This window comes from Parasteatoda tepidariorum, chromosome 8, assembly GCF_982258835.1.
Source record: "Parasteatoda tepidariorum strain Cologne lab strain chromosome 8, Ptep-v5.0, whole genome shotgun sequence".
In the NCBI taxonomy this organism is placed as follows: domain Eukaryota; kingdom Metazoa; phylum Arthropoda; class Arachnida; order Araneae; family Theridiidae; genus Parasteatoda; species Parasteatoda tepidariorum.
Window position 1 is genome coordinate 91,023,983 of NC_141762.1, and position 22,396 is coordinate 91,046,378.

Here is a 22,396-nt window from a genome sequence, read left to right on the forward strand (position 1 = left end):
TGCCTTGTATTGGAAATTGTTACTTGGTTTCGCGGAAAAAGAAACTTTAAATCTTTTAAAGCCCAGAAATCATTGTATTCAATAGAATATTTGAATTTGAAGTAGTATTCGAAAAGGATTCTTGGAAAAATGATCTTTTATGCATAAACTTGGAAGAAATAGATTAAACTCGACTACATGAGACTATCAATGCACAGAATTTAAATTACACAAAACAAGCTTCTTTAAATATATTTTATTTCACAAAATATTTAATCGTATTTAGAACATCGTGGTTAAGATGTTATTAAGAAACTAAATGCTGTGTTCAATATATGTACTACGATGATTACTTCTGTAAGTGAATGTTCTTTTATTTGTTATTTTAGTAACGTTTTTCGATTGTTAAACAGAAAATAATTATTATTTAATATATAATCTGCAACTTCACGAGGCCCTGATTGGATTAAAAAGGCAATTTATTTAAGTCAGAATGAGCATGATAAAATTTTCAGTTAGAACACTATTGGATAAAAAATCGAAATAGTACAGTGCATACCATGATGTAGAATGCTGTAAATTTTCTCGTTGAACAGTCACTTAGTTTATAGAATTTTTTTCTCTTCACAATACGCACTTGTGAGAGTCAAACTTTAGCGTTATTTTTGTTGAGAATTATCGTCTGCTTAATTTTTAACTTTGATCTAGTTCATAAAAGTTGCTATGGTAACAGTTTTTTTTTTGTTAAGATTGTTCGTTCTTTTCTTGTGGAGAAGAATTAAAATGGCTTCCAGTTTATATTTTTTTATTCTTTAACAATTCTATTTATATTTACACCTTCTAATATCGTTGGGTGTTTCAAGTTTTATTGATGAAACTAGCATTTAATATTTTTGTAAAAAGTAATAAATAAATCATTTTGTGTATTGTAAGTTGTTTATGGAATAAAGAAGAACATTGACATCATTAACGAATTCTGATTCGAAGTGCAAAATGGAAAAATTATTATTGTATCAAAATAGTTAAGCTACTATTATTCATTTTCGTCACCACTTTCATGTTTATTTTCGGCAACCTAATATTACGAGACATTTTTTTTACCCTGTTACTAATTATATAGCTAATTTGACTCTTACAACTTACTTTTTTTCATATTCTTTGCTCACATAAGTGGCCTTACAATATTTGATTTTGCAAAAAATAATTTAGAAGTTCAACTCACTGAAACTGAGTTTATTAAAGCATATAATACGATTCAATCTGCGACATATAAAATTTGCAAGCATTACAACTTCACTATTTAATTGGAAATTAAATCATAAATTTAGTTATATTTTATTATTTTTTAATTACTTTCTTCAACTTAGGCTTAACAAAATATGTTCTAGAAGCATAAATATTGACAAATGAAACACGAGAAAATACAAATCCTTAAAAATACAAATTCGGAGAAGTTCTCAATTAAGCCTCGAAATTATCGATGTTGATTTTATTTCAGATAACGCAAAGTATAATTAATAAAGAAGTGTTACAAACCTCTAATGAAAACCATTTTTACTCAAATTGAGCAGCAAACTAGCAAATCACTAATATTATGTAATATTTACTTAGTATTGCGAAAAATTTTCTTTGAGTTGTAGCGCGAATCGGAAGTTAAAAGGATTTAAAGGAGCAAGTAGCTCATGCTCAAACCATCATGCCTTCAAACTAATGCTCACCGAATTTAATTCAAATCGGCACATAATTGTGACTTTTTACTTAGGAAATTTTCTTTTATTCTATCGACAGATATAACAAAACAGTATAGTAATCTGCATTTAAAATGATTTTCCGAGCATCTTTATTAATCAGAAATTCAAAATACTCTCTAATATAAACTTAAAATGATTCAATGTTAATTCGTTTACAATGTATTATTATATGGTAAATAAATTAGTTTGCTCGTTTCGCCAAGAAAATTAATAGTATGAGTTACAGTACTTTATTTACGTCGTACAAGAGCTGCAGAATGGGCTATTGACGACGATCTGGGAAACATTCCTGAGGATGACCTGAATACATGCCGTCAGAATTTCGATCCTCTGCAGAGGGAATGCCTCCCCTGAACTGTAGAACGTTTTTACTAGGACTGATATCACGCTTCACCGGTTCCTTTGCAGTCTGATCAAAATGGTCACCCACCCGCACACTGACTGCTGCCACTGATTCTTGACTTCAGTGATCTACTGAAAAGCGTGACTAACTATTAGAAAACTGTGGAGCGTCAAGAAAATCAAGTACAAGGGAAAGTGTTGAAAGCGTCATTTGTAAATTAGGTTGACTAGGAAGTAGACCATAAAAACTCAGTATGTATAAAATATGAAGCAGATACAGGAGATATATACACCGAAGAGCCATTACATTATGACCACCCTGCTAATAACATGTAGGACCACCTTTAGACCTCAAAACTGCTAGCACGCGCCATGGTATTGATTCCACAAGCTGCTGATAGGTAGTCTGAGGTATCTCGTACCAAGCGCTCACCAACTGGTCTTGCAATTCCCTCACATTACGAGGGGGTAGCGTGGCAGCACGAATTTGGTTTTTCAAATTGAACCACAAATGCTCTATTGGATTAAGGTCAGGTGAATTTGGGGGCCAAGACATGACTTGAAAGTCACTGGAATGTTCCTCGAACCAATCCATGACGATTCGACCCTTATGATATGGTGCATTATCCTGTTGGTAAACACCACCATCCCCCGCTGGAAAAACTGTTGCCATGAATGAGTGAACCTGGTGTGTATATATATATATATATATATATATATATATATATATATATGTATGTATGCCGTGTTAACGTTAAAACTATTAGTCTTGGTATATTATCACGTTGAATCAATTCCCGGATAACATTAAATTGGGTACCTACAAGCGACGTCACGCGTGTGAATTAAGCTTGATTGTTTGCTGTATCGCTGCCAAAACAAATGCCATGTTTTACTGACGCATGACGTCTCTAGCAGGCATCTAAATGCGTGTTTACTGATATAGGTAGAAAAAACACTTTTAAAATACTTGAAATTACAACGATAATTAAAATTGGCGTAAGTGGGAACCTGAAAGTCGAAAAGAAGCAGACTGTTGAAATCAGATGGTTGTATTTAAACAAGACAGTTGCAGCTTTTAGGCTTGGTTTATTAATCAAATTTAATTAATTTTCGGGTCAGATTTTATTGGGTACCTAACTTAAATAACAAACAATTAATGTCACGGTTCGTCATTCAATCTAGTTCAACACAACAGGGAATTAAGTACCTGCAGGTTTGCAATTAAGTTCCTCAAGCTATAGTGCGCATGACGTCGCTTGCAGGTACTTAAATGCAAATGAAATATTTTACTTTTTCCCCTGGTATAGTGGATTAACACTTCGCATTGTGTATTAAAAGAGCATTCAAATCTAATAAATAAGCATTCAATTAATAATTATTAAGTAAGTGTTAAAACTCTCTATTTGAAAACTATTTTTAAGTATAATTGAAAAAAACAAAAAGAAAGAAAGCATAATACTTTGAAAGCAACACTTTTCAGAATTCCTAATGTCTTAAGGAGATATTTGATTCTGACACATTCAGCGTTTGTATATTTGAGGGCGTGAAAAACTCACAAAACATTTTTAACAAAATAGATTTCCCTTTCATTCATGGTTGATCGAGATTAGGAGAGAGACTACGCCATTTTTTTAAAAACTGAACATTCTAAGTATTCATGAGCGCAAGAAAAAAATAAAATAAAAATACATTTGTGGTGCGGAAAAAAAAAGCTATCAGAATCAAACAGATGTTTACAATAACATGAATAATGCATGTAATGAGATACGATTCTTATACGAAATGTCACGCCTGAAATATACTTCTGTCTAATATTGGTTTTAGTTTTTCGAAGCGACAGTGTCATTTTGGCATTCTTTTTTATACTCATTGTCGCCAATCTTGACAGAGTAGTAAGATAAAGAAGAAAGCTTTCACGTTCGGTTAAGAGTTAAATAGTTGGAAAACTTTCAGCAAACATAGTAAGTCATTTGGAATAAGTGACTCAAAAATAAATGTTTATTTCAAAGAAATTGATAAGCCTAAACGGTGAATGAAGTTGTTTTGTCTATATAAAATTAGTTTTTGATAGTTATTTGAAATTTATAGGCAAATTTTGTATGCAATTGTAATGAAGTGTTTTATTTTTAATTTTAAACAATGAGTTAGCAATCCTTATTCTTGATCGCAATGCTCGAATGCGCCATCTGGGGAGATGATAGGTTCCATGCCTTTGACCCCTCCCTCTTCTCCTCTTTTCAGTTGTATAGGAATGTACTACGATCTTTTTCCTTTTCTTAATATTTTTTGTATTTAAGGGGTCACATTACCTTTGCAACAATTTTTTTATACAAAGGTATAATCATTCATTTTGTGGATGTTTTACATGCTAATTTAACTTCTAATCAATAATTTATCTTCAAAAAATAATTAAGCTGTTTAATTTTTTTTAAATTTAAAAAAAAATTGAAACAATTTAACATTTTTAGATCCTTAAGGCTTTTTTTTTTAAACATATTTTCAAAAAAAATTTTTTTCTTTGTGCTTACAATATTCATCTTAACAATTTTGTGCATTCATTTGTTGATATATCAATTAGAATATTTTTTATAGATTATTTTTCAAAAAAGTAGAAAAAAAAGTAAAAAATTCCTGTTAGGTACATGTAACATGCTGTAAAAAATTGTTATACCTCATAAAATGCTTATTCAATGCACAGTTTGAATAAGTGTATCATACTTATGATAAAAAAGTTTACTTCAAAGCTTTATTTTAAATAGAAAAAATTCCTTAGGGATTTAATTAAGATTAAAACACAAAATTATCAGCTATGAGAAAAAGCACTTTCAAGTCTGTCTGCTGAGCAAGTTTCTGTATTAGGATAATCTAAAATCATTCATACCTTTTTTAAAAATGTCGATATAGAGATGATTTTTTTTTCAGTGCATTTGAAATAGTTTGAAGTTTTATCATAAGTAATAAATTTTTTTTCGGTATTTTGGGTATTTTTTGGGGGTACTGTGACCTACAAATATTTTTTTTCAACTGATATATAGTCGGACTCCAGTCCGGATGAGTCAGGGTCCGATTGTCGACTCCGCTAAGACCCACCGAGGTATTTGTAAAATCTGTGGAATCGAAAGTCCTGTGGTCAGTCGCTGAGCATTACGCCTCGAGTCCCTTCCCCTTCAGATCTTTGTCCAAATTGAGGAAGTAGCCTCAAGGAGTGGTGATGCCATCTATCCGTGGGGTTCTGGACGAAGATGAACTCTCACCCTTGCAGTTCTCTCTTGTTAAGCGAAAGGTGCATCTTTTTGACTTAATTCGCAAAAAGTCAATGGCTGGTGAGCTCGGCTTGTCCAGGTGTCATTAGAAACAACAAAAATGTATTACGAACTATTGTAAACTAAACTGGACACCATTTTTTAATTAACTATTAAAATATGTTTGCTAAATTACTAATCTATTTAATCAAAAACAAGTTTCACTGACAGTTCATTGATCGGTCTTTAATAATTACTCATTTTGGATTCATTGGAGAAATTTCTTCTTAAATAAGTTCGTTTCTTAGATACCCTGTTAACGAAATCTGATTTCAGCGTAAATCAAAAGAACTTTATTAAAATTTTATTAGTATCTCTGAATTGTGCATTATTTGTGAAAATTAATCTAAACAGCGTGGAGGGTTCCTTTGTAAATGTATATTATGCATCTCAAATAAAATGTAATTCATCATCCTTTAAATTTTTAGGATTCTGGCCTGATTTATTTCGAGAAATAAATTAAAAGAAGGAAGCATATTGGCTGTCAAAAATTTTCTTTTAGGCAACGAAAAAGGCAAGAACGCTATCGATATTTATCAAATCACTTAAGAGGTAGATGGGTGTAGGAATATTAAAATCCCGTTTCACTGCAGATTGAAACTTTTCCAGTAATCAACCTTCAATCATGCAATCAAACTTAAAATTGATATTTTAATGTTTTTAATCCATGCTTAATATTTACTTAAGTTTTCGTTCGTGTATTTTGCTTTAATGCTTAATAATATGCTAATGTCCGAGCTTAAATAATAAGTTAAGAAACGTTAATGCGCATCATTTCCGGTACAAACTACTGTGAGTCAGGAGATCATGGGATCAAAGTCTTCATTTTTTCATGACCAACTACACTGGTTATCATAAATTAAGGAAAAATCACAAAAATAGCGATAACTCTTTCAAAAGTAAGCCAAACCGTGCAAAATTTGCATATGTTGTCCACTAAGAGTAGCTGAGTAAAATTGCAATATGCAAATTAGTGGCGCTGCACTCGGCTTACGTCATCTGCCTGGAGCATAAAAGTCCAAGTTTGAGAGAAAGCACACAAATTTTACTGTGATTGCGACATTGAAAATCTGAGATAGCCAATTCGTAATAATGACCTCTAGGCATCATTTGCCTGAAGAACTACGATGGAGAGCCATCGGGAGACTAGAGGCAGGGCAGAGTCAATCAGAAGTGGCCAGATGGCTAAATGTGAGTCCATCTGTGGTTCATAGACTTTGGAGGCAATTTCAAACCACAGATTCGGCATCTAGGAGGTTCAGTCAAGGACGGCCAACTGTTACGACCAGTGCCGATGACCGATATTTGACATTAAGTGCACGCAGGAATAGAACCGCTACTCCGACACATCTTAGATCCTCTCTTGCTGCAGCCACCGGAAGGTTGGTGTCAACGTCAACTGTGCGCAGAAGGCTCCACGAAGGTGGTCTGTATGCGAGACGACCAGCCATTTGCGTGCCGCTCACATCACGCCATAGGAGAGACCGTTTGCAGTGGGCCCGACAACATGTCCACTGGACGTCAGATCAATGGAGGCCTGTTCTCTTTACGGATGAGTCCAGGTTTAGTCTAGAAAGTGACAGTAGACGTTATTTGATATGGAGAGAACCTGGGACCCGTTATCATCCATCAAACATCCGTGAAAGAGATGCATACGGAAGAGGCAGTGTCTGTGTTTGGGGAGGCATATCCTTAGGAGGGCGCACATACCTCCATGTCTTTCCAAGGGGAACCGTGAATGCTCAGGTTTATCGAGACAACATCCTTGATGCTTATGTGCGCCCATATGCCGGGGCAATTGGTGATTGCTTCCTGTTACAGGACGATAATGCAAGACCACACAGAGCTCGCATTGTTGATGATTATCTTCAACAGGAAACAATTACTCGCATGGAGTGGCCAGCTCGATCCCCGGACTTGAATCCTATCGAGCACGTTTGGGATGCTCTAGGGAGGCGTGTATCTGCCATCAATCCGCCCCCTCAGACCCTTGCCACGCTTGCAACTGCTTTACAAGAGCAATGGCTCTCACTTCCTATTGAACTGATAGACCGCATAATTGAAAGCATCACACATCGCTGTTTGTGCTGTATTGCTTCTAGAGGCAATCATATTCCATATTAAAGGTACTTTTTCTATTGCAAACCGATACTTCCAATTTGTTTATTTTATACATGTGCTAATTTCTATACTACTATTAATGTCTGATAATTTCTTTTTATGTTGTTTAATACCTTACTATGTGTTGTATATTGTGGGTAAGTTTCATAAAATTCCATGTGTAATTTCTTGAGTTATCGCGATTTTTGTGAATTTTCCTTAATTTATGATAACCAGTGTACATACTAAAGGCTAAGACGTTACCAGAATTGAACTTCAGACACTTATTTTTGATTTGTATTCTAAAAATATTTAATTCTGAGATGTCAAAACACCCACCCTGGATATCACTAAAACAGATAATTACTATTTTATGGAAAACTTATTTTTCTTAGGATAAAAAAAAGAATGTGAAATGATATTAAAAATATGAAAGAAATGATATTAAAAATATGTAAGTAATGTTATTTATATAAAATTTTACTCCCGCAGTAGACTGATCGTAAAGACACGGTTCCCAGAAGAACACAGAAGTCAAGCATCACTGGGTGTGATCAGTCAGCGGCTGGGTGACCACTTTGATCAGCCTGTAAAGGGACCGAGGGTGTGAGGTTTCGTTAAACTGCTCTACCGTAAAGTGCTCGACTTTGCGTACAGGTCGTTGGACTACCAAAACAGGGGATCCTCTGTAAAGGATCAGATTTGTAATGGCATATATTCGGATCATCCTCAGGGATATTTCCTAGACCATACCAAAAATCCATTGTGCAGCTCTAGTGCGACGTAAATAAAGTACCTACCTTTAAAAATTTTAAAAACATTTTAATTTAAAAGAAGTATTAATAACATTTTTATATCGATTTTATTCTTTTTCATTCATTTATTTGGTATCATGATATAATTATTAAATTTTACAATTACCAAATTTCATCACATATTATAAAAGCCATATTTTATTTTTATTTTGGTAAAATTTACAGTAGAGCTTTTTTGTTGTTTCCATAAAGCTAGAAACATAGTAAATTTTATAACATTCTGGTAGCTTTGTCCATATTTTTTCCCCAGCATGTAGTTAGAAGGTATAAAACCTGCCAATACCTGTTGGGCATAGTAGTACTTTTATTCACTTACAAACAAGGAAAATATGATTATTATAAAAATTATTATATTACTATTTTTGGTGCCAAATGTGTCAATGTCTCGTGAAAAATGCATCGTCACATTTACATTTTTTTAAAGTTTCTCAAGCATATTAGATTTATTTCAAATAAGTATTACTTCTGATTTTTTATCATGATTCTGAAATGAATGATTGAATTTTATTATGATTTCTGAAAAATATCTCTATTATTACATTTTTGAATTTTATTATTAGACTAAATGCAGTTTATTAATTATCTCGTCATTTACCAAATTTTCTTTCAGGTATTTATCTATTGTTTCGATAAATTTATCTAATGTGTGTAATTTATATTATCTAATGTACTTATAACTTGCCTGAAACATGATTGTTTTTTATTGCATTAGTACGGCTGCAAATACTGTTTTCAATGGATTAAATCTCCGTGATCTTCAAGCAGGTAGCTGTTGTATAAATTTAACTGATCGTAAAACATTTTCAAATTTGCAAATTTCCAATTTGCAGGGAATTAAGCTTTTGAAATTCCAACCTTGCAGACCTGAATGGGAATTAACAAAAACGTATTGAAAATTACATTTATAATGATCAGTAACATTACATTGATAGTGTGCATATGAAGTGAACTGTATTGTTTTGATTATACATTTATTAAGCAAAAATTAATAAAACAAATAAACTGTATACACGAAGAAAATTATAGCGGCTGCTGCAATAGCAGTAAACTATGAAAAGTCGCTCATGAGAGAGCTGGCAAGTGAACTCAATTTGCATTGTCAAATTTGCATGTGCTCGCTAGAATTTCGTTAGCAAAATTCACTTTCGAATGGCTACAGCCAAGTTAATGAAAGCGTTCTGAAAATTACATTTGTAATGGTCTTTAATGTTATAAACATTTACATCTAATGATTTTGGTCTGATAGTTATAGTTAAATTTGTAACGATAAAAAAAAAAAGATTGAATCTTCAATTATTTTTAGGAATGGGAAATTCGGTAGAGATTTGAGAACCTTAACAATTCGGATAATGCCACTGAATTTGCAAGTGCTAATCGGTATTCCGTTTTCAAAATTCCAGTTTCCCACAGTAATTAATAAAATCGTGTTCAAAGTTACACAAATGGTCATTGATGTTACCAACAATTAAGCTTGAAGTTTACCTTTGCAACGGCAAATAAAGAAATGGCTCTTCATCATCTTCCAGCAGCGGCGTGTTCCAGTATGGATTTGAGAACTGTAGCTAGTCAGAAAATGTGGGAAAATTTGCAAAAGCTTGTAAATCAGTTCTGGTGAATTGTGCTTCAGTTCAATTTTGAAAACAAAATTCAGTCGGAATTTCGCTTTCAAAATTTTACTATCCCAGTCTTGAAAACTAGTTAATAAAAACGTATTAAGAATTTCAACTGAGTGAAAATGTAATATAAAGCTGAATGGAAAACTGAATGAATGAAATTGCAATGTAATGCTCAAAATGTAACTGTAATAGTAACAAAAATGCTAGTACTAACATCATCTTAAAATACGTTACATGCTTTTGCAACAAATCTTGAAGTTTGTTAAGTGTCATGAATCTATAGCCATACAAAAGTTTAATTATACATTTTAGAACTGACTCATTCTTACTTTAACTGACTTATTCGTAAAATTTCCCTTTGAAATCATTATCGGGAAATAAAGACTTTATGAGACTTTGCATGACGCCTGCGCGCATTAAAAACAAACAAAACTGGTGATTAAAAGCTGGTGAAGTCATTAGTTAAACACTTCTTCTAATCCGTGGCACTTTCTTTTCCAAACTTTATGACGTTGCCACTTCTTAAAACAAAACTCCCTGCCACTTTTAACTCTATCTCTCACTTAATCGCATCATTATCAATTTAACTCTATGAACTGCTGTTACTCCATTAACGGTAGCTCCAGTTACTCCAAAGCGTAATGGGGGAACATGGTTTTCCGATAAGTCATTAAGCGTAAAAGAGTGGTGAAGAGAAAGAACTAAGCAACCGAAAATGAAATTCTGGAACAGAAAAATCGATGCCGGAAAGGGAAACCATCTGTCATGAACCATCTGACCAATGTGCTATGGCATCGGGGATATGGCTATATTTCACTCTCCCCACCACAATGTTTGTCGCTCTGTTGAAGTGTTGCTCTCCTGCTCCAACTCCGCCAACAACAATGCCAAGGAATTCTTTTTTTGGCTAAGTTTTGACAACCAGCTGTCATAGTTCCACAACTACAGTTGAACGAAGATCACCAGTTTATTTTGAGTACCAAACTACAGAACTCTTTTAATATCTTTCTTTGATTTCTGTTTTATAATTAAGAAGCTTTCATGATAAGAAAAAAGTAGTTTATCAGTTAGCTCAATGTTTTTTCACGATACTCTTATTTCCCTTAAATACATTAAACAATTTGTTTAAAGTAGTTTTTTTTGTATTGGAGAACACATAAGAAAAATAGTTTATATGTTATTATAGAGGTAATTACAGAAATTAATTACCTGGATCGATTATTATAGATGTAGTTTTTATGTAACAATCATTAAATTGTATTCAATGTAGTTTTCGAGGTACCAACCATGAAATGTGTAATAATTTTTCAGTAACAATCACTGTTTGTTTTATGTACATTGTACTAGTCCGTATTATGTACATTGCGGAAAAAAAACGGATCACCCTGAATGACTTTTGATCTAATGATCCGATCTTCACGTTCTAGGACTCAATCTTAATGGCTTTAGGGCAAATTTTGAGCAAAATCGGTTGAATAGTTTCTGAGAAATTGAATTTCAAAAAAGCTAGTTTAAAATTCACTAAAAAGTGTTGAAAATTCAATTCCTCAGGAACTTTTTGACCGATTTCGCTCAAATTTCGTATTTTGCCTTGTAACATTATATTCTTTTAAATGATGATTGTATTATTTAACCTTACAATTCAGAATTTTTTTGACCGTTATTAAGTAAAATAATAAAAAATAATATATAAATATTTTTTTGCATGAAATTACCCTTTTTAACCGGATTTTATAACTGTGCTCAAAAATTTTAAATTCCATTAAAAAGTTCTCGAGATGCAGCGATATACGCAAAAAGTAAAAATTAACATAAAATGATCCAAACTTTGGAACGCTCTCCTGACCAAACTATTGGGATCATATTTCCCAGATCCCTGCTACCCCCTATATTTTGGGGATCAATCATCCAAATCCATCAAAAAAAGGTATGTTTATTCAGAGAAAGTACTTTTTTATGTCTGATTTTGTAACTTAAAATATCGTCTGCACTTATTAATTAGCTTATTTGAGGTTATACCCTCGAGCCATTTAGATATAGAACGTGAAGATCTTATCATTAGATCAAAAGTTATTCAGGGTGGTTCGCTTTTTTTGCAATTTTTACAACTGGGAATTCTCTTTTAAAACCACTTAAATATATAACTTAGTATGATTTTTTTCTTGTATCAGTTTTTATGTAAGTTTTCCTGTTCACCAGTTTCCTGAAGTATAGTTTTTCATGTAACAGATTTTTACCAACGGTATATAAAAACGTTCCTTCTGTAGCAGTCTGTAATATGCAGGACCAAATTTTAATATAACTTGCACTTTTTTTTCATAAAAAATGCATCATGTGTAAAACAGTTTCTTGGGAATAATTTTTTCTGCAGATGTTTATGTTATAGTACGTGGAGCGAATCAGCGTGCGTATTTAAATAACATTTCTAATTTTGAAAAAAAAAAGGAATTTTGGTTCATTAAACTAAAATATGCGATTTAATAGCAATTGATTCGGTAATTTTTCCGTTCATATTGAAACAGTTTGACAGAAAATCAGTTTTTCAAAATTTTAGCTTTTATTACCACACATTTAGTAAGAAATACAAAACTGAAAAGTATAATTTAACGGAATAGAAAGTTCATGCGCCATTCTCTGCGGTATTATAATAAAATTACCGATTTTTAACCACATTTATTAAATTTTATCTCATATTTTAAAACCATATTTTCTTGTTCATTGTACCAAAATTATTTCCATTGATAAAAATTACCAAGCTTTTTGGTGTTCCCATAGAGCCAAACACACAGTAAATTTGACCATGTATTGATAGTTTCGACCATACTTTTTTCTCATTATATGAAGTACGATAGCCGTACATCGAAACTTCATAAGTTACAGAACTCGAATGATTTTTTCATACGAGTGATATAACGAAAATTATTACAAAGTGATTAAAACAATAAAGTCATGTTTAGAATTGCTTTTTACTTTGAAATATGGATTTAAAAAATGTGATTTTTAAATACATTAAATGAAAAAACTTTTAGATGGGTCCATTAGAGGACAAAACAATTTGTTACTGCCAAATTCTTGCATTATGAGCTTATTAATAAATTCAGATGAGTTGGCTTACTACATTAAAAAACATTTTATTTCATAAAAACTTCTACTTCTATAAAAAAAAATTATAATTAAAGGAGGGGTTTAATTTGCATGAGATATTAGAAATTGATGCTTTGCAAATGAGAAGTGAAATTGGTTTTATGTGCAATCAGCATTGAATATGATTAGCTATCATGACACTTTTTCGGACATAATTTAGTTAGAAAATATATTTTCTAACTAAAAACAGTTCAAACTGTTAAATATATTTGCTCAATTTTTTTAACAAAGAAATATTAAATGAGTTTCGAAATATTCCTTTATATGTTTTCAAAATAAATAAACATAGACTAAAAAGATTATTAATATCATTAATTGATCTCTAAAGTTTTACAAGAAAGAATGTATAGGTTCTGCAGCTGCAGCAACAAAATGAATAAATGTTATTTCCCTGGTTTATATGGTTTAAATAATAAATAAATTTAAAAAAATAAATAAAATTTATAATACAAAGCAATTTAATAAAATAATAATAATTACATTAAGGCTTATTAAATAAATGTTAAATGCGTTATGACTAAAAGGAATTGAAAAAAATAGAGGAAGATAAAAGTTTAAAGGTTAAAGTTCTGCTAATTGAATTAAATCTTTTCTAAAACCCAGTAATCTTATTAAGTAAATTAAAATACGCAAATAAAACAAAATTTTATTTTTGTTTTGTGATGAAATATTTAAATCTTCATGCATACGACAAAATAAAACAAATCCCACCACCTTCTTCAAACCACAATATTCGCAAACAAAAATTATAAACATAGTTTGCACCGAGGACGAGGCATTAAAAAGAGTTTCGATATTAACATATTTCTTTATCTAAGAGAATTAGAGATTATTTCGTTAAACCTTGAAGAATTGTTTAATTTTATTAATTTCTTCCAATTTGAAATTTTTTTAATTCTAGAATGCGTTATCAGGAATAAACCGAGTGTTGTTTATATGTACGTGATTTGCAAGCCTTTAAAATTAGTTTCCATGAAATATATTCTGCAGCTAATCAATCTAATGCCATTAAAGGTTTAAAACAATGAATCGACAAGAGATTCACTGATTTGTCATAATTTGTTGAATTAATCTATTTAAGGATACTGTTCAATTATCACGGCTTTTGTGGGTGTTAAATGAATCGAAAAAATAGGCTAAGTGCAAATCTTCGATTAAATAAAATAAAATGTAAATTTTGTAATTAGATTGTGTATAGGTTGAATTTTCAGTCAAGCTCACAGCTTAAAGTGCTAGAGGTGATAAACTTTATATTAACAAATACTTAAATAAATGCATATAATGTAAAAAAAATAAATAAATATAAATTCGTATTTTTTCAAAGAAGTTATTTTTAAAAAAAAATAAATATTTATTTTAATAAATCAATATATTTTTTAAAGTAAATGTGTATGAGGATCATTTTTGCTTTATTTAACAGATCTTACTTTAAAACCTCTCACAAGCTCACAGCTTAAAGTGCTATGAGTTGATAAACATTAAATTAATAAATACTTAATATATATAATGTAAGGAAGAATAAATAAATATAAATTCGTATTTTTTCTTAGTTTTTTTTAAGAAAATAAATATTTACTTTAACAAATTAATATATTTTTTAACGTAAATGTGTATGGGATCATTTTAGCTTCATTTTGACAGATCTTACTATAAAATTTTAAAATTGAAAATTTACAAAGAAGGCTTTGCTTGTCATTAGTCAATTGCTCACCATGCGAATGCTTTCCATTCTAGAACTTTCAATAGTGAAATGAGTAATATTTTTTCACTTCTGGTTACTCATACAACATAAATATATAGGAAGCATTTTCTTAAATCCTTCCTTCTCACTCTCGTCAAAATGACGGGGTGAAGTTTTACCCTCTATTTCTCGTGCCCATGATATTTCCGGGCTGTTGTGTTATGAAGTAACACATCCAGAAACGTTAAAGCAATCAATGTCTTATGCCCAGAGTCATATTAGTTTCTCAATCTATGTACCAGATGGCAGTGCTAGACTATTTGTCATGTGTTTAGAGATAGTTTATTTTAAACTAAATGTCAGCACTCATCAAGCATGTAAGCTAAGTTAACCTAAAAACTAAAAATGAAAACATACATTGTATATACACTTTGTTTTATGTAATTTTCTGGAATAAAAAATGGGCACTTTCATTACCGCTATTTTTTTTCAAAATTATGCAACCAGTGAGGGGTATAAGATATGCATTTATTCTCATACTTTTTTCGCTTTCGTATTTTCAAATATTTCGATAAATTAACTTTAAATATATCAAAGACCTTCCATCAACTTACTGTTAAATTATTTAGCATGCTATCCCTTTACTGTAAGTAATGAATGATTAGGTTAATGTTTCTTTAATTGTTAACAAATAAGTTCAAAATCTACAAATGCACTCTCACGTCATTTGAAAAAATATAACTAAATTTACACCTCAAAAACAATAGTGGTGAATATTTTTTAAAACTTCACGATTTTATTTTATTTATCATCACACTAAAATTGCACTATTGAGCTATTAACGACGAACTAAGATTCAACCTTAGTGCCAATTTGAAGACAATAATAGAAGACACTCTACACACTGCAGACGCATTAGATTTCTAAAATTTAGGTTGGAGGAGCCTAAATTAGGTCTTATCACTGGGGAATGTTTTTAAATAATTTATGCACACCATTTTCACATTTTAGGAGAAATTACGTAGTATTCTAAAATAAATTGAAGTTCTTTTTCCTTTTTTCTTAAAAAACAAATAAAAAATTAAAAAAGGAAAAAATTGTGATCGCCTTATTGCGATCACTGGTTGCCCATTGGTCAAATGCTTTTTCTTTCTGGATTGATTCCGTTAAACGCCACAACATTTCAAATCATGGGTTGCAAAAACTATCTCAATTGATGTTTGTCTTCGGATTGAATTTCAAATCCTTCCCTATGTATGTGTTTCAAGATGTCACAAAATACTTTTCCTTCTTCAGCATTCATATTTATATTGAAATCACCGTTAAACCAGTAATTATAAATTAATAATAAAAATGATATAAAAATACTTTAAATTATTATTATGTAAATGCATTAAAAATGTCTGCTAGTGAAAAGAAAAAGAAAAAAGCAGCGGTCGCCATAGCAACACATGCAATGGTTGCGCATGCGCAGGGCCGGCTTATGCATGTCGCGGCCCCTAGGCAATGCTCGTTTCGCCTCCCCCCTACCGTCTTCTAACTTCCTAATAAATTTTTTCGCAAACACAACACTTTATTCATAATTACGCTGTCTTTTACTACATAGGTATGTTATCACATTATTCAATAAAAATATTGAATCAAACGAAAAGAATATAAGTAATTAATATATGCATTTTAAAAAAATCATACAATAAGCTTAAATATTAACTCTTCTAACTTTTTTTGTTACAAAATCGTTCAAGACATCCTGAAAGTTAACCTTTTCCAATCCACCACTGTTTATAATTACTGTTTAAGAAACATAGTCAATTTTTTCTCTGTAGCACAGGGCCCCTGAACGTGACGGGGCCCCTAGGCAGTTGCCTACAGTGCCTAATGGATAAAACGGCCCTGCGCATGCGCGCTGTTTACTATTACTCTTGAGCAAAGTTGAAAAGTGTGAAGTTGTTCAAACACGTTGCACAAGCCATGAAATCTAAAACAACGTCCATTTTGCCAATAGGCTAAAAAAAGAAAAAAAAAACACTAAACTAAGAAAATATGATTTTAAGCAATCAAAAGATTTGAAAAAAAGTTGGGATGCGATTTTTAATTGTTTCTCTTTGTTTGACACTTTCACTATCAATATCGATATGACACTTTCACTATCAAGGTATAAAAAGTTATGTACTGTTACAAGAATTTACCACAAAAATTGATTATTTAACCTCAATCGTTTTTTTATATATACTACAACATTCAGTCTAATTTAGAACTCACTGTATTTAATATAATCATTTGCTAGAACGTTTTAGCGTATACTTGAGGTACAATCTTTGCCAAACTTTTTTAGAGTCTTATAAAACTTTTCCTTTTAGTTTGAGGTTAAAGTTTAAAATTGCGTTAATGGAATTTTAATTGGTGTTCATGGTTTAAATAACAAAAAGAATATTTTGTTACGATAGATTTAGATTGCATGCATATGAATCTTTCTTAAAAATATCTTGAAAGTGAAAGATTACTTCTATCTCCTTCTATGTAACTGTAATGCTTCGCCATTTCATTAAAATTTGTAAACATGGTTGATAGGTAAAGTAATCTTTTCCTAAAGTTTGGCTTCTTACTTCTAACTTAAACTAAAAATTAAATATTATTTTCTGATACCATATATTTTATTCAACTATTCTATACTGTAAATCAGCTTAAAGTGTTATTTGCAAATTTTCTGAGATCAAAACAATAGTTATTGTAATAGCATTAGAAATAGTTATTGTTATATATGCTGTTATTATTGGTGAATAGTTTAGGCATGCTTTAAATATTTCTTGATAGTACTATAAACTTATTTAAACTGTATATGTATTGTACGCATGTATTTTAAATGTGTTTTGGGTCGTAGTTTGTTTATGAAGAGCATGGCATGTTTGAGAAGTCCTTGTGTATATATATATATATATATATATATATATATATATATATATATATATATATATATATATATATATATATATATATATATATATATATATATATATATATATATACAGAGAAGAATTATAAAGTAAAATACAATAAATATTTTTTAATGGGAGAATGTTCTTTTCAAGACGCATTCCTTTACAATGGTAAAAGCGATATTTCAAAATATCGCTTTTACCATACTATATCTAAAAATAAAAGTGCAATCGAAGTAAATATATATCTATCTATCTATATATATATATATATATATATATATATATATATATATATATCTATATATCTATATAAATATATATATCTATATCTATATATATATCTATCTATCTATCTATCTATCTATCTATCTATCTATCTATCTATCTATCTATCTATATATATATATATATATATATATATATATATATATATATATATATATATATATATATATATATATATATGTTCAAAATGAAGAGTAAAACAAAAAAATAATAATAGGCAAATGAAAAAAAAGGTGGGGAAATAATAAGTGAAAAAATAACAAACAGTTAAAAAAAAAAAAAAAAAGGTGAAATTTTATTTAAAAAACCGGAAAAAAAACGAAAAAAAAAATATATAATCCTTTCTTCAGCCCACACGATTATATCCGCAAAACAGAGTGCTTTCTGATATTGTATCAGTAAACCCAAAGCAAAATATATTAATACAATAGTGTGAGGAGCACTCAAAATTTTTTTTTATGAAAATAGCAACAAATAAAATAGATTACAAAAAGTAAAAATAAGTAACATTTTCTTAACTTTCTTCGTGTTTTCTTGTATTTATTTATTATATATATATATATATATATATATATATATATATATATATATATATATATATATATATATATATATATATATATATATATATATATATATATATATATATATATATATATATATTTAATAAATCGGTCAAATTTGGTCATGTATAAAATGATGATCATAGGTATGGTCAAATGTCAAATAATGCTTTGTATTTTTTTTAGTTCTCACTAATCCGGAGATCGTGACCAATAATCCAGTGTTTGCCGAGCCAATTCGAAACATCACAGTCACAGCAGGAAGAAATGTGAGCTTAGCTTGCGTAGTAGACAATCTTCAAAACTATAGGGTATGTTTTATTCACTCAAAAAATGTTCTTAAGTAAAAAAAGAACGGTATAGCTCTCTGTGTTCTGTTTGCCTACATCAATCAAATTAAGCCTTATTGGTAACAGTCCGTGCTTATTTAACCTAATATGATTGCAACTGAATTATAAGATCATTTGTCCCTTTGTTTTAAAATATTTCTATACTTTAGACAGGTAGTTGAGTCTTCAGATGTATCTGGTAAGTTTTGCTTATACACTAGCTGGCCAAATATATCCGTGTTATCATTTCAAACCAAAAATATCCATATCAATTCTGTGGATTTTTGAACGAGAAGGGAAATAATTATTGTTGTAAAGTTACGCACCTGAAAGAAACTCTTATTTGTTAATCATAGCAGATTTTAATTTATGCAAAGAATGCCAAGAAGCATTCCATTCGATTTATTCGCATGATCAGGGCATTTCGCATGATCAGGGATATAAAATCAATCTGAAGGAACCAAACATTGGAACCAGACAACCTCAAGCTTTAATTCCATTACTATCAAAAATGTTCACAATTTTCAAATATCACCTAAAATTGTTCTCTATGACTAAAATTTCCCCGCCTAATACCAAAGAAAAAATTAAATTATTAATATTAATTGATTTTGCATTCCATAATATAGCTTCTAAAACACTACTAATTTGATTTGTCGTAAATTATAGCTTCGAATTGGGTTTTAAGAAATTCATCGTTGTGTCCTCTTTTAGAAAATCAACTAAATGCGTTTCCTTTTGTTGTTTGTCAAAATGTTTTTTTTTCTTTGGGCACCGGATATAATACTTCCGGACACTTCGGTCTACTTTGGAGAAAATTCTAGTCATGTTGCTTTTGCACACTAACAATAAGTTATGTGACCAGTCATACTTCATTCAAAATACTGTATAAATAAAAAAAACTCTTTATACCGTTATTAAACACTTCATTATAATTCTTGTCTTGTTTAAATAACCTAAATTACCATTACACCTTTTACGGTTGATCATTGTATAGCATATATTGCTTAACGCACTCGCCAAATTTTAATTAATTTATCCTTAAAATTGCAGATGCTAGGAAACATGCTGAGTATCTCAAAACTTTTCGACCATGGAAACTTTCAACGGATATTAGAAAGAATTCCCATATTGGAATTGGTCCTCGAGAGAACTAAGCAATAATTATAGGGGGGTCCACATGGACCTCACTCTCCAGATTAAGCTTTTATCTTTTAAAACTTTTCATTCAAGCCTCGTCACCACTATGGAAATACATTCCATCCCTGAAGATGACGTTAAGCTGATGTAGTTTTTCAATTGGATTTTATTTCAAAATTCACGGTATTTAAACTTCCGAAAAGACTTAGAGTTTAGCTTTTGCGATTGTACCAAGAAGTTGAGGGTTTGCATTAATGGGCATTAGGTATCAATTTTTATATTCGATATCGTAAGAATATAGACGACTTTCATTTGAAGAGCTTGTTTATATAATGAGCCAACTTCATTTAAATTGGAGTCAGCATGTTTCATGTTCATGCGAATAATTTGACTATATTTTAAAACTCGTACAGCTTCAGCTTATTTCTGTTGCCATCAGAGGGCTCTGTAAATTAGATGACAGACACTCATTCGTATTTGAAACAAAGCAGATCCAATATTCAAATAAGGTCTTCATGTATAAGCCTCAAAAATTGTTTTTAGTCCCTCAAGGTAGAAGCCCTGTATCCAACTTAATCAGAAAGAAACGGTTAGGAGAGCTTCAAAATTATTTGCGATTGAAGTTTACAAAATAGAAACAGTCGGTTACCACACATGTCAAAATGTTCTTTAAATCTGACTTATTATTTCCGCTGAGTTGGAAACTTTTCTCTTGCTGTTTTATTTTTTTATCGTTCTTTTATTATCGTTGTTTTAATCCTATCGTTAATACGTTGTGCTGTATTTAATCATGCTGTGATTTAAACGATGATTATTCTTTAATTAAAATTATAAACATAAACAGCACCTCTTGGAGAATATTCTTTGTAGTGATGCAAGTAGTATTTAGCTACGCTTATGTTTTATTATTTCCTTCAAACATACGAAACTTCGTAAAAGTTTTGCAAATGATTGATTAGCTAATTCAGTTCTAGAAGGGGTTTAGAAGGTTCTTCCTTACTAAATTTTCGATTTTTTGAAAACAATATATGTTATGAGAGCTGTTTTATTCTGAACAATTTAGCCCCAAGTATAAGATAATGTTAAAAGTACTAGATTTTATTTGTTTGTTATTTGAGTATATGTAAGCTGTAAGATAGAATTTGTGCCATCAATTGCTATGGTGTTATTATTGAAGAAATTTCTGTGTAAAGTAAAAGTATTATGTTTTTAATGTTTATTGTTTTTTGTAAAATGAAGTAAGAATTTTAATTTCACACAAAAATTTGTTCTGTAATGTCACCATAGCAACAGATGATACAAATTCTATCTTACAACTTACATATATTCAAATAACAAATAAATAAAATCTAGCACTTTCAACAGATAATACCCAAAAAAACTTCCGAAGTTACAAGAGAAATACTGAAAATCACTGAATGAAAAAGGGAAATAAAAGAAGCAAGAATTGCTCAGATTAGAAGGCTTCTTAGCAAGGAGACTAACCTTTTAAGAAAATATTAGCTGTACATTTAACATTATTAGTTAAGATTAATTTTGATATTAAGAGCAAGGTTTTCCCATCTATAATTTTAAGATTAAAATAGTAAAAGAGACCTTGTCGAGGACTTCATGTTAAGTCTGAGAGAAAAATTATTGTTTCGTTTCTTTTCGATAAATTTTGGCCCACAACCATCCCGAGAATGTTAAGCGTAACTAGAACTACATTAGATACACAAACTTGTCACATGATCACGTATGGTGGTTAAGCGCGTTTTCTTCTTGTTTGTGAGTAGTAGTAATGTAAGGAAGATGATGCTCTAGTTCATTTAGGGAGAGAAATCGAGGGTATGTGTGCCCCCAGTCTACATAAAGTATTATGATCACCCCTTACGCTCTCCTGGGAGGGAATTTGTTTCCTGTTATAGATATCTATATCAAATATTTAAATTATTTTATTGTTAATTATATTTTTAGTTTTATTAAAATTTCTTAACTTTAATTTAAATATTAATTAGTCTTATGTTTCTTATAATTATGTAAATATAATTCAGCTCAGATAGAAGGTACACACCAGGCACTCAGTATGTTTGCATTCAAGTTCAAGCTCAGTTTTAAACTCAGAGTGGCCAAGATAGTGGTTTAGTAATTTTGAAAAAGCCAAATGAATAGGCAGACTTTAAAAATGGTCATGATCTTTTATAATGTTTAATTCTGGTACTGAAAGTCTTATTAGCGTAAGAGGACAATCATGAATCATGTGACCAAACTCTTTGAGATGGAGAGTTTGTGTAAAACAGCTTAATGATGGTTAGATGTTTTTGCTGTTGTTGTTAAAATCAAGTGTTTTTCTTAAACTTCATTAAAAAAAACAATCCTTTTTTTACGATGCGGTATGCATGACGCTTATTTGTAAACGATGATGATT

The 22,396-nt window shown here is 30.5% G+C and overlaps 1 protein-coding gene across 1 annotated transcript in view; it reads left to right on the forward strand.

Moving 5' to 3' along the window:
- Positions 1-22,396, forward strand: part of LOC107450765 (neurotrimin) — a 70,466-nt gene that overhangs the window by 18,230 nt on the left and 29,840 nt on the right. Inside the window, exon 2 of the mRNA XM_087169335.1 lies at positions 18,707-18,831. Coding sequence (XP_087025461.1) covers positions 18,707-18,831 — 125 coding nt within the window. The remainder of the gene's footprint in view (positions 1-18,706; positions 18,832-22,396) is intronic.